This window comes from Macaca nemestrina, chromosome 2 (assembly GCF_043159975.1).
Source record: "Macaca nemestrina isolate mMacNem1 chromosome 2, mMacNem.hap1, whole genome shotgun sequence".
Classification (NCBI taxonomy): Eukaryota; Metazoa; Chordata; class Mammalia; order Primates; family Cercopithecidae; genus Macaca; species Macaca nemestrina.
In genome coordinates this window covers 189384072-189397329 of record NC_092126.1, presented here as the reverse complement: position 1 = coordinate 189397329, position 13258 = coordinate 189384072, and the positions used below count along the sequence as shown (strand labels likewise).

Genomic DNA, 13258 nt, shown 5'->3' with positions numbered 1-13258 from the left:
AATAGTAATAAACCTAATTATGTATGAGCATTTTAGTACAAGATAAAGATAACATTTCAAATCTGAGAGAAAAGAATAATAGAACAACTTAACCATTTAGAAAAAGGAAAATTATTGAATATTGTATACCCAGTTAAATTCCAAAAGTATCAAAAATTTAAATATGTTTTAAAAAGTGAAAGTCTTCAAGTTACTAGTAGATAATATAGTTAAGTCTTTATATGTGCTTGGAGGAGGAAAACATTTCAAAGCAGGACAATCAAGCCCCAAATCATAAAGGAAAAAGGCAGATAGATCTTGTATTACCCAATTTTAAAAGAGCTATTCTACAAAGTTAAAAAGCAAAAATGAAAAGAAAGAAACTCTAGTGAAAAATAGAACACATAGTCTCATGGGGCTCTGTGACTAGTCCTAGTGACACGTATGCACAAAATAACTCTTACAAATTACTATGAAAATAATGAGAATCTAATAGAAAAGTGGGCATTGGGTTACCAAAGACAGTTTCCTAAAAAAAAACATTTAAAATGTCAATAAGTGGCTGGGCGTGGTGGCTCACGCCTGTAATCCCAGCACTTTGGGAGGTCGAGGTGGGTGGATCACGAGGTCAAGAGTTCAAGACCAGCCTGGCCAAGATGGTGAAACCCCGTCTCTACTAAAAAATACAAAAAATTAGCCGAGCGTGGTGGCACGTGCCTGTAATCCCAGCTACTCCAGAGACTGAGGCAGAGAATTGCTTAAACCTGGAGGGGCGGAGTAAGCCGAGATCGCGCCACTGCACTCCAGCGTGGGCGACAGAGCAAGACTCCGTCTCAAAAAAAAAGAAAAAAAAAAGTCAGTAATAGTTCATTTTTGCTAGCAATAAAAATTTTAGCTTAAACACTAAGACAAAAATATGTATTAATATGGCAGAGATGTAAAAGGTCAATCATGATATGTGGTATTGAATATGATGTAGAAAAAAATCACTGTCCCAACCCTTTGCCTGGGGTGTACGTTGATTCAGTTTTTCTGAAGGGAAGTTTGTGACTATGTGTGACATTTTTAAATTTGCCTACCCACTGACTCAACAGTTCTACTCTTAGCAATTTAATTAAAAAAAAAAAAAAAAAAAAAAACGAAAAAAAAAAAGCTATTAGGATGATTCTATTTTTTAAAATAATGAAAAATTGGAAATAAATTATTTGTTCATTGGTATAGAATTGGTATGCTATAAACATTAAACATAATAATATAATTGAAAATAATTGTAGCTAATATTTATGTAGCATTTACTATATGTAAGGCACTGTTCTGAGCACTTCATATATTCATTGGCATGGAAAGAAATGTATATTCTTCAATAAAAACTTTCTTTTTTGTTTAAACATCAAATACATAATCTACATGTATTTGTAAATGTATATATAGATACATACATTTATGTATGTTTCTGGGTGATGTATGTCTGTACATGATGTGTGTATGTACATGTGGGGGTTGGCAGAGAAAATCATCTCTTAGTGATTATATACTGAACAGATTATATACCGAATAATAAAGATGAATAGCAGTCATCTCTAGTTTGTGGAATTACTGGTAATATTTGTTTTCTTTCGTTATACTTTCTGTGTTTACTGAAGATTTGACATTTGGCATCTTTTAATGATGTATTCATGAAATCATTTTTAAAATAGGAATCTCACAGTGTCCTTGAAGTTACAGAATGCTGTTAAGGTATTTGATTTCTCCCTTAAAACTATCTTAGATAAAACCATCATAGTAAAGATAATGTATTTTATTTTTTGTTAGAATGAAAGAAAACTTGAAAGAGAGAAAAAAAAGCAAAAAATGGAGAAAGACAGTGATGGCTGCCACCTGAAACATAAAATGGAGCATGAGCAAATAGAGACAGAAGGTCAGGTTAATGACAGTGGCCAAAAAAATAATGAATTTGGACTAGTAGAAAATTATAAGGAGGCATTAACACAGCAGTTAGAGAATGAAGATGAGACAGACCGGCCATCGTTGGAATCAGGTAATCTAGTTATTTAAAGTAATTATCTTATGTATATATAAATAAAAATTACACTTCATCTCATTTTTTATGTTTGTTTTTATAAACGAGTACTGCAATATTTTTCTGTCTTCAATGCCATGTTTACCATGATTTTCTCAAGGTCTTTTATTATTCAGCCAGTTTGTTCCTAACATGTTTTTCCATGATGGCTTAAAATGTGGTCCTTTGTAACTTATAAGGATTTTAGCAGAAAATTCCATTTTTAATTTTATTTTCATAAATTTGGGATACAGCATAGCTCTCAAGAATTCTTGGAATAAATTTAACATCTTAAGGTTTTTTGGTTTGTTTTTTAAGGCTCATAAGTGCTACATCAGCATCATTTCCTTTATTGACTGGCTGTTGCTGTAGGTTGCAAACATAATCGGTAGAACATTTTTAAAATGTCTTGTCAAGTAGCCATTTTTCTCTTATTTTAATATAAAAAATCTTCAACTCATAATTGCTTTTCTTTTTCTAACTGGCTATGTTATATAACAGAACATTCATTATTTTTGGTATGGTAGGGATATAGCCTGCATTTGGAATCAGACAACTTGGGATAGAATCTTGACTCTCTTATCTACTAGATACACGTTAAGTTATATAACATTCTTTAGTTTCTTCATCTCTAAAATGCAGATAAACATTGTCTTTATTCTTAAGACTTTTAGGGTTACTTAGAAAATAACTCTACTCCTAGCAGTGTCAGCCACATGAGAGATGCCCTATGATTGTTGCTTCCTTGACATTTTTAGTTATTAATATGGCTTCATTATTTATAAGACATTTTTATAGTGTCACCGGCCTTATGAAAATAAGATTTCAATTCCTGAGATACAGATTAGCTAACATGGATATTTTGCTGGATGAAAATATTAGATTTGAAAGTTATACTTTTTATCAGTTGGGAAGTTAGGGCAGTCATATTTATACCCATATAACTGTCAGCCGAGTTGAAAAGGAAATAGACCTATTACGGTGGTCTCTAAGTTTTTAAATAGTTCTCTACTGCTTGTTAAAGAGCAAAGTAATTTTGGCAAATGATTTGAAAATATAGCACAGGGAGATCTCAGATAGTAAATCATATAACTGTAATAATAACTAACATATTTTATACTTTAAAACATGCATTTGGATGCGCTATATTATTTAACATAATATTTTGTTATGTAACATAGCAATCCCAGGGGTATAGTATTCCATTATATAAATGAAGAAACCAGGGACTTGAAGAGGTTGAGTAACTTAAGATCATATATCCTGTCTGTGTAAGCTGAGACCCCGGTCCAGATCATCTGATCCACATCCTGTGCTTTTCCATGACCCTGAACTACTGCCTGCCCTAAAGTACCGTTTGGTGGTTGTATTCTTCCACATCTTGTGGATCTATTCTTCCAGTTGTTAGGCTTACCACTTTAATTGTACAAAGACCTGTTTGTTTTTATATGAAGTGAAATGTTTCAAACAACACTAATTTATTTAGAATAATAATTTGTTTCTAAGTGTGATTGTATTTTTTGTTTTGTAGGCTTCACAGATAATGTATATATTTTATGTTACAGATAATTCCCATTTAGAAAGTACATTGCACGCACACACACACACACACACACACGGCAATTTTGAAATATTGCAGTTACATTGGCTGGGCAGAGTGGCTTACACCTGTAATCCCAGCACTTTGGGAAGCCAAGGAGTGCACATCACTGGGTCAGGAGTTTGAAACCGGTCTGTGCAACATGGCAAAAGCCCGTCTCTACAAAAAAAAAAAAAAAAAATTAGCAGGGTGTAGTGGCACACGCCTTCAATCCCAGCTACTCTGGAGCCTGAGACACAAGAATCACTTGAATCTGGGAGGTGGAGGTTGCAGTGAGCCAAGATCGCACCACTACACTCCAACCTGAGCGAGAAAAAAAAAATTGCAGTAACACTGATGTTCTAAATTTAGTTAACTACTGTGTCATCCTAGTTTACCCTATTAAAATTTATACATTAACATACATTTCCTTAAAGTGTTTATATGTGTTTAAGTTACAATATGTAAATAATTTTTTTAAGAAAGAACACATTCAATTCTGCTAGTTCTAATGTGACTTTGGTTACATGTTTATATTGTATTGGGCCTACCTTCTTTAGGAGTTATTTAATTTGTTTATTTACTTATTTATTTAATTTTTTTTTTTTTTTTTTGAGATAGTGTCTAGTGTCTCACTCTGTCACCAAAGCTGGATGGCAGTGTCACAATCATGCTCACTGTAGCCTCGAACTCCAGGGCCCAAATGATCCTTCTGCCTTAGCCACCTGAATACTTGGGACTACAGGCACGTGAAAACAAAGCCATGCTTTTTATTTTTTTCCATAGAGTTATGTTGCCCAGACCATTCTCTTAACTCCTGGGCTCTCGCATTCCTCCTACTTCAACCTCCCAAAGTGCTAGGATTACAGGTGTGAGCTGCTGTGCATAGCCTTGTAGGGGTTATTTTAAATAAGTAACATGTTTAGATTTGTTTAGGGCCTTTTATGTCACATTTCAAGGGATTATTTTTGGACTATTTATACCTAGAATCATTCTACATATTCCACTGAAAAAAATGAAATATACTGAGTGACACAGTAATGAGTAGCTTATTTTCCCAGATTATTATGAATTTCATGGAAACTCTTGCAATTAGACAATTATATTTGTTTCATATGACTTTTTTTTTTGTGAAAAACCTCTCAGAAATTCAAATGTAGAATTTTGGCTCTTTGTATCATATTCATTGGCCATTCATTCATTCAATAAGTTATCACTTAAAAAATATATTCTTAGTAAATGCCAGTACACATTTGATTATTGTAACAATTTCCAAAGTTGAACAGTCAAGATGTTTTTTTGTTAATAATATCAATATTTTTGTTGTATTCTTTGTTTTCTATTATAAAAGTTCACTTTTTCATAAAGATATGAAGTTTCATGTTTATATTCTTGTAGCTAATGGTAGAAAGAAAACTAAGAAACTAAGAATGAAAAGGAACCACCGGGTAGAACCACTTAATATAGATGACTGTGCTCCCGAGAGTCCGACACCACCCCCACCCCCTCCTCCTGGTGAGTGAATCGATCCCGATACTGAATTTAGAAATATTGCTTTAAACAACAGAGAAAAAAAAAAAAAGAAAAAAAGGAATCTTGTCATTTTTATTCTGCATATTCGTTATCTTGTATGTTTGTGAAGAAGAATCTTTTACTCTAATTTGGACAAAATGTGCTAACAAAAATGTCCATTGCTTTTTTGAATAAAAAAAGTTTTATGAAGAAAAAAATAAGTAAAAACTAGTAAGAAAATCATACCCAATATTTCCTAGAATATGTTCAAGTTCTGTTTGAAATATCAGTACCCACATGTTAATTTAATTTTCATGATGGGTGGCTAACATGAGCTTTTAAAACATTGGACTGGCGCGGCGCAGTGGCTCATGCCTGTAATCCCAGCACTTTTTAAGGCCAAGGCAGGCTTATCACCAGGTCAAGAGTTTGAGATCAGCCTGGCCAACATGGTGAAACCTCATCTTTACTAAAGATACAAAAAAAAAAAAAAAAAATTAGCTGGGTGTAGTAGCACGTGCCTGTAATCCCATCTACTCAGGAGGCTGGGGCAGGAGAATCACTTGAACCTGGGACGCGGAAGTTGCAGTGAGCCAAGATCATGCCATTGCACTCCAGCCTGGGTGACACGGGTGAGACTCCATCTCAGAAAAAAATAAAAATAAAAAATTGGACCTTTCATCCTGAAACTTAACATTTGAAACCAAGATGTATTAATTTTTTCTAATATATTTTCAATATACATACCCATGTCCTAAGTTGTTACGAGGATTAAATGGAGTAATGCATATAAAACACTAGGACTTAACTTTCACAATAATTGTGAGTAACTTTTCAGCACTAAGCTTAGTACCTCACCTACTATAGGTGGTCAATAAATATGTAATGACTAGAGAAATATGTGTATAGTGCCCTTATATCCCTGCTGCAAGGCTTTAGAAATTATTTGGTAACATTTTAAGAATCTCTTATCGACTCATTTCCAGTATTCAATTTATTAAGAAAATATTTAGTTTCTGCCTAGAGTTAGAATGATATCATGAGTTTGTTTTTGATAGTGGTGAAGGTGCTTTTATTTTGTATTAAAAGTTATTGAAAAGTTAAAGCAGATGTTAGCAGCCTATAATTACATTTTAAAATGTAGAAGCCATTTAAAATGGGTTTCTGGCTTTCCATAGTGTCATTCAATATATTTGAATTGACATTGAATGTTACATATGCTTCCTTTCCAGGGAGGGATCCTCTCAACAGACCTAAAGAAGCCTTGTTTAACAGTGTTTTTAAAATGTTTTTCTTTTTCTTTAGTTGGCTGGGGAACCCCTAAAGTCACTAGACTTCCAAAACTTGAGCCTCTTGGTGAAACACGTCATAATGGTAATGCAAAAGGATTGGTTTTCAGATATCATCTGTACATGTTACATTAACTTTTCTTTAACCTGATAACTTCAACAAACTTATGTTTTAGTTTTGGAAGCCTGTCAAATCCACAGCCATCCTTTTTCATTATACTTTTTTTTCATTTTATTTAATTTTTTATTCTTAAGTGTGCTTTACATCTATATCATTTGATTTGGTGTTTACCTTAGAATACAGAGGTGAAAAGAATCATAGCTTGTGTTTATTATCCATGATATATTTATACAAGGAGTTATAAAAAGGAAAGGTTTTAAAATAATTTAACTATGAGACCTTGCAATTGTAACTTAAGTGTTAAAAAGCTGTAGTTTTCTGTATATGCTCAATATACTCAGTGATAATGCCACATCATTTTTTCTCTCTACTCCTAATAAGACAACCAGCTCTGAATATTAAAGTGAAGATCAACACAGTTTATAAAATCAGAGATCGAATCAGTAAACCTAGTAAAGTTTGACTAAGTAGAAAGTTACTAACATTTTTGTTGAATTAAGGGAACAATTTTCTTTGAATATAACTAACATATGCTATAGTCTAGCTAGTTTATGGCATTAGAATTCTAGGATGCAAAAACTAGAGGAAGGATGTTTAGGAGAAGTAGAGAACTGCCTTATAAAACAGGGAGAAGTTCTGATTCAGACCATCATCTAGGTCTCTTCAGTAAAATATTTCTAGAATGCAAAAGAATTATAGATAATTGTAGCTGAATAAACTTGTTTGTTAAGAACATCCAATTCGTTTTTTGATGGCTCTGTATTTACCTAGTCTAGAACTTGGTTTCACTTACTAGGAAAAAACTCAGAAGTTTAATCTTTAGAAAAGCATTACCATATAATTTGAAGTTATATCAAACCAGTTTAAATATTTTTATTTAAAAAGTACATAAATATAAATATGCTATTTGCTTTTTTCCCCCAGAATTCTATTTAGGTCAATAATGAAATATTTCTTGATAATTGTTAGTGAAAATTCGTTTTTTTTTTTTTTTTTTTTTTTTAAAGACAGAAAAGTTTGTCCTTAGACTATAGCAGAATTAGTGAAATGGTATTTTCAGTGAACTCTCATATATCTGTTTAGTTTACTGACTTTACATCATGATGTTTATATTGACTACAGAAGATTTATTTCTTTTTTATTATACAACTGTTAGTGAACTCATGTACATCAGATACATTGTCAATGTAAATATTCACTATGTTGTCAGAAAACTAGGTAATGTTAGTGTGTATATTTATATGTACACATATATACATATGAAGAAAAAATATCAATTTTTCATATGACATATTTTTTCTGTTATTGAACTCATTTAACATACAAGTATTTTGTTGTTTGTTAAAACATTGGTAATCACAAGATGAATAAGATGTACATTCCGCCTTTGTGAGGATCCTACTGTATAGAGAGGACAATTCTTCAGCTTACTGTAGAATATATGACAATGAGTTCTGTGGTGTACAGTTAGAGTACTATGCACAGTAGGAGTACTGTGTGCATGGGCAGTTAGGGGAAGTGGCATTATAATGAGGTATTCAAAGAACGAGAAGAGTCAGTAATCAGAAGAAACAGACTATTTCAAGGTGGAGAGGCAGGACAGAATATTGTTTAGTTGGAGAATAACATGAAGTTGCCAGTGATAGGAGATTAGGTGTATGTGCATTGAGTGGGTAAGAAAGAGAAAATATGAAATTACAGTGTTGAAAGTGGAGTTATGGCTTAGGGCCAGATTGTGAAGGCTTCATATATATGGTAAGATGTCTGAACTTGCTATAACTTTTCAAGAAATGCTTTTATTTTTAAAAGGGAAAATGCTATTATTAGATTTGGTGCTTAGGAAAGTATTTTTTGTTGCAATGTAAAGTACAAACTTTTTTTTTTTTTTTTTTTTTTTTTTGAGACGGAGTCTCACGCTGTTGCCCAGGCTGGAGTGCAGTGGCGCGATCTCGGCTCACTGCAAGCTCCGCCTCCCGGGTTCACGCCATTCTCCTGCCTCAGCCTCCGGAGTAGCTGGGACTACAGGCGCCCGCCACCGCGCCCGGCTAATTTTTTGTATTTTTAGTAGAGACGGGGTTTCACTGTGGTCTCGATCTCCTGACCTTGTGATCCGCCCACCTCGGCCTCCCAAAGTGCTGGGATTACAGGCTTGAGCCACCGCGCCCGGCCCCGTCTCTTAAGATTTAAAATGCATGAGAGAAAAGGAAGTCTGCTTTAGAGAGGCATGCCAAGATTCTGTAAGCTTATCTCTTTGGAAATGTCTAAAATGTCTAAATGTCTAAAAAATAATGAACTGTGTCAAAAATCTTGATTTTCCATAACTGTTTGGTGCATTTGGTTTTTTTTCTTTTCTTAGATTTCTATGGGAAGCCGCTGCCTCCCTTGGCTGTGCCACAGCGACCTAATGGTGATGCTCATGATGTGATCTCATAAACAAGACTTATGGAGGAGTTCTCTTAATATCAGCAAGGTGAAGTGGGACATTCTTCTTTCTCAGAAGAAGAAACATGTTGTATATTGATGACCGGGGCAAGATAACCATAATGATTTTAGTGAGAAGATTAATACTCAAGGACCTGACTTGATAATTAATTATTTGTGTTCTTCATGGTTAAAAAATAAAGGAAGCACAATGACCAGTACATAAAATCAGCATTTGGACCAAATTAGCAAGATTTACTGTTGACTGTGGTTTATACATCCCCACTCATGAGGATACTTCTGAAGGAAAACTTTAGAAAAAGAGCCAGTGAACTCAGCACTTTCTTTACTATTTGTTCAATAGCCTGTATTTCTAGATATTAAGTATTTTTTGTAAGATACATGCACATAGAAGGGGGACTTCTAGGAATTTATAACCAAAATTTTAAAACTATTTTTATATTTTTTTAAATCTTTAAAAATTTTAATTACTATGATATTGATTATACACCCTTTTTTTATAGATGATTTGTTTAAATTGTGTCTGGAAAATAGAGTTGATTTACTTTCAGACATGAACTATACAAACAGGATATATTTATATGGCTTGAGGTATGTTTTGTAATAGCATTGTTCTTTAAGTGTAAGTCATAATTTGACCTAATTTAAAAATAATATATTTTTGAAACAGATTCTCAGATCTTTATTCTACCAATTATATGATTTGAAAACAGTACTCAGTGAGACTGGAAATACTTTTTGTACCTAAATGTTTTTGAAATTAATCAAAATATATTCTGTGAGATACTATTAAAAGTCTCAATAAAGTCCTATTTTAAAGGTTAGACACTTTCAGAGATCAAGGTGCTCCCTATACTCCCTTGTTCCATCAGAAGCTGCAGTAACTCTTTTAGGTGATTCTAATTCTTTCATGCCTTGAAATTAAACTATGAAATTAAAGGCAGAAAGACTGGAAAACCTACTGCAGGTCCAAAGACTTCTGTTTCACAACTGGGAAACAGCTTGTGTACTAAAGTAACGAGAATAAAAATGTTGGCCCAAAATTACTTTTATAAATAAATAATTCCAAAATAATTTCTTAATTTAAGATGATGGCACTTCTCTTGCACTTAAGAATGGCATCCATAAGATTCTGTATTTGGCATTTAGACAGACTTCTAGATGTATATTTTGAATAACAGATTCATAATGTTACATTTAATTGAAAACAAACCTTTATATCCCAGTGAAAATAGTATAAACAGAATGATTTTTACATCACCTTGTTAAGATTGGTGCTTTTGGTAACTTGTACCGACACAACAGACATATACTAGTATCTGATAATAACATTAAGTACATTTTTTGTCGTTTAATATATTTACTTTAAAAATTTTACTTCAGAACATGAGATTTTATTCACATTTTTTAACTCACCGAATTTTAACAATCAGGTCACCTGTACTCCAGTCAGCATTGTATATATTCTTGGAGTTTGTACATCGGACTTACCAAGCACACTGAGTGAGTTAAAAGCATTTGACTTCAGATCTAAAATTCATAACAACCTGAATTTGAGAGGTGGCTGAAATGTGATAAAAAGCAATAAGAAAAGACAGAATGTAAATTTTGAAAAGGATTTTAAAGGGAAAATTGCACAGCTTTTTGTAACATTTACTCAATTTTAAAACTAAACTCGTTCTTTTGCCATCTTTTTAATATTTATCTCGGGAGTATACATGTTTTTAAACTTTTTGTTTTCCATCTGTGTTTACTATAGTGTAGCTACTAACTTCATTTAATAAAAATAAATGATTTTGAAATTAAATATATAGAATTCACATTTTATATAGCTCTCTCAAAAAATTAATTTTTATTCCTTAAGCGTTTTAAAAACATTTTAAAATATGTTTTGTAAATCCAGGTGTATTTTAACAATTAAATGCCTATTTTGTTATATGTTATATTTTTATTCTTAATTCTGAATTTTGACATTTTCACACAATAAAATAATTTATGTCAACATTCTGTTTCTCTTTTCATTTGGTAGATTTAAATGATTTCCTTTGGGTAATAAAATAGGTAAAGATTTTTAAATATGATTATTGAAAAACAGTTTAAATGAGTAGATTAAAATAATGCATTTTTTTGTTACTTTACACACAAAACTTTTTTCTCCCTGCAAGTTTTTATGTATGTGGGAAAGAAAGTTGTGATTTTAAATGCAGCTACAAATAGCATTTCACCATACAATGTTAGAGGATTTGATGTCTGTCTTGTGTTAAAGCTATTGGTCAACAGATATGTTTTTATTTATTTAAAAGATACTCTCATGTGCCTTTATGTGTAAAATGCATATTTTATAGTATACATGATATTGTATGTAACTGACTTCAAATATAAAACTATGCATAGAAACAACACTAGAAAGAAATGTAGTTTGATTTACTTTTGTATTGAGGGAGGCAAATTTATAATATTTAAAATTATTTAAGTACCATGTTTTCTGCAAGTTTAAACTTAAGTGCTTTTATAAATGCCAGACGAAGACTAGAATTCCCGTAATATGTATAACCTGTGAACAGCCTGGAGCAGTTCACTTATAGAATACAACTAAAGCAATCAAATGCTTCTAGGTAGCAAAAACTGTTCACAAACTAAATTGTTTATATGAATAAAACTGTAGCTTATAAACTTTATCATCCTTGGCTTTACTTAGTAAATTTTTTTTGCTAAGTGGAATATGCTTTGCAACTGAGATTGTGCTAATAATGGTTTAGTAGTTTATCAGGAAATATATTCCAACTGATCCAAAGAACAAATTCAAAGATTTTAAAATTTTCAATTAAGTATGGCATAGGTTATCAAAATAGCAATAATCCTATATCTTTACAGAAACAGAATAATAGATACCTGTTTTTGGAGGGGGGAAGAAAAGAAAGCCAGAAATGAACTTCCTTTAATGAAAGAGATCAGCTTATAATTAAATGGAAAATAGGAAAAAAGTTCATTTGCTTATTGAGGGCATAAGTTGTAAGTTCCTTCTGTGTGCAGATGAGGAAACCATTTACAACCTAGGTAAGTGCTTTGGATAAGTGGTTTCCAAATTTTTTTTTTTTTTTTTTTTTTTTTTTTTTTTGAGATGGAGTCTCGCTGTGTCTCCCAGGCTGGAGTGCAGAGGCGTGATCTCGGCTCACTGCAAGCTCCGCCTGCCGGGTTCACGCCATTCTCCCGCCTCAGCCTCCCAAGTAGCTGGGACTACAGGCGCCGCCACCACTCCCGGCTAGTTTTTTGTATTTTTAGTAGAGACGGGGTTTCACCATGTTAGCCAGGATAGTCTCGATCGCCTGACCTCGTGATCCGCCCGTCTCGGCCTCCCAAAGTGCTGGGATTACAGGCTTGAGCCACCACGCCCGGCCGGTTTCCAAATTTTTATTATATCTTCTATCAGAAAACATTTTTAATATACATTGATGTTTATGTTATTGTATCAGTTCGCTAGGGTGGCCATAGCAAAGTATCACAGACAGGTTGCTTAAACAACGTAAATTTATTTTCTCAGTTCTGGGGCCTGGTAGTCTGAGAGCAAGTTGGTGGGTTTGCTTTCTCCTGAGGCCCCCTCCTTGCCTGAGAGATAGACACTGTCTTGTGTCCCCACATGGCCTTTTTTCTCCACTGCCCACCCACCCCCGGTGTCTCTGTGTGTTTGGTATTCGATTTTCTTCTTTTAACTTAACTTTTTAAAGGCCCGTCTCCAAATATAGTCACGTTCTGAGGTTAAGGGGTTAAGGCATCAACATGAATTTTGGGGGGACAAATTTCAGCCCATAACAGTTAACATGCTTGTTCTACTGCATTATGTACATTTTAAATACACTTCCCTAAAAAAAGAAATTTTAAAAGACTACATAAAGCTTAATAAAAATAAAAGTCATTATATTTACTTCCTAGACACCGTGGATTGTCCGCTGGAGTTTGTACAGACCACATTGGAACCCAGAATTTTAGTAAAATGAGAATCTCACCTGATCTTTAAGCCTAAGATTGCCTGTAACAATGCTGTGTTCTCTAGCATTGATCACAGGTTTCCTGTTGTGTTTTTCTGCCATATATTTTAAGGAGCTGAGGGCTCTCTTGATGTCATATTGTATTACTACAAAGCCTGTCCTTTTTGACGACATAAACCTCTGTATGAACATGAAGGGTTTTGACACACATTTTATATAAATATGAAAATTCATAAAACATAGCTAGTTTAGGAGTTATTCCATAAATTACTCTGAAATACTTCTTAGATC

The 13258-nt window shown here is 33.1% G+C and overlaps 1 protein-coding gene across 10 annotated transcripts in view; it reads left to right on the top strand.

The window, feature by feature from the left end:
- Positions 1 to 11855, top strand: part of LOC105477420 (ARF like GTPase 13B) — a 72394-nt gene extending 60539 nt beyond the window's left edge. For 2 of the 10 annotated variants that reach the window (XM_011733903.3, XM_071092548.1), the window contains 4 exons: positions 1792 to 2017; positions 5016 to 5132; positions 6435 to 6503; positions 8896 to 11852. In XM_011733903.3, coding sequence (XP_011732205.1) covers positions 1792 to 2017; positions 5016 to 5132; positions 6435 to 6503; positions 8896 to 8972 — 489 coding nt within the window. In that variant the 3' untranslated portion in view covers positions 8973 to 11852. Of the gene's footprint in view, positions 1 to 1791; positions 2018 to 5015; positions 5133 to 6434; positions 6504 to 8895 lie in introns of all 10 variants that reach the window. The other 8 variants (XM_071092550.1, XM_011733900.3, XM_011733904.3 and 5 more) reach the window with 7 other exon arrangements.
- The last annotated feature ends 1403 nt before the right edge of the window (positions 11856 to 13258 follow it).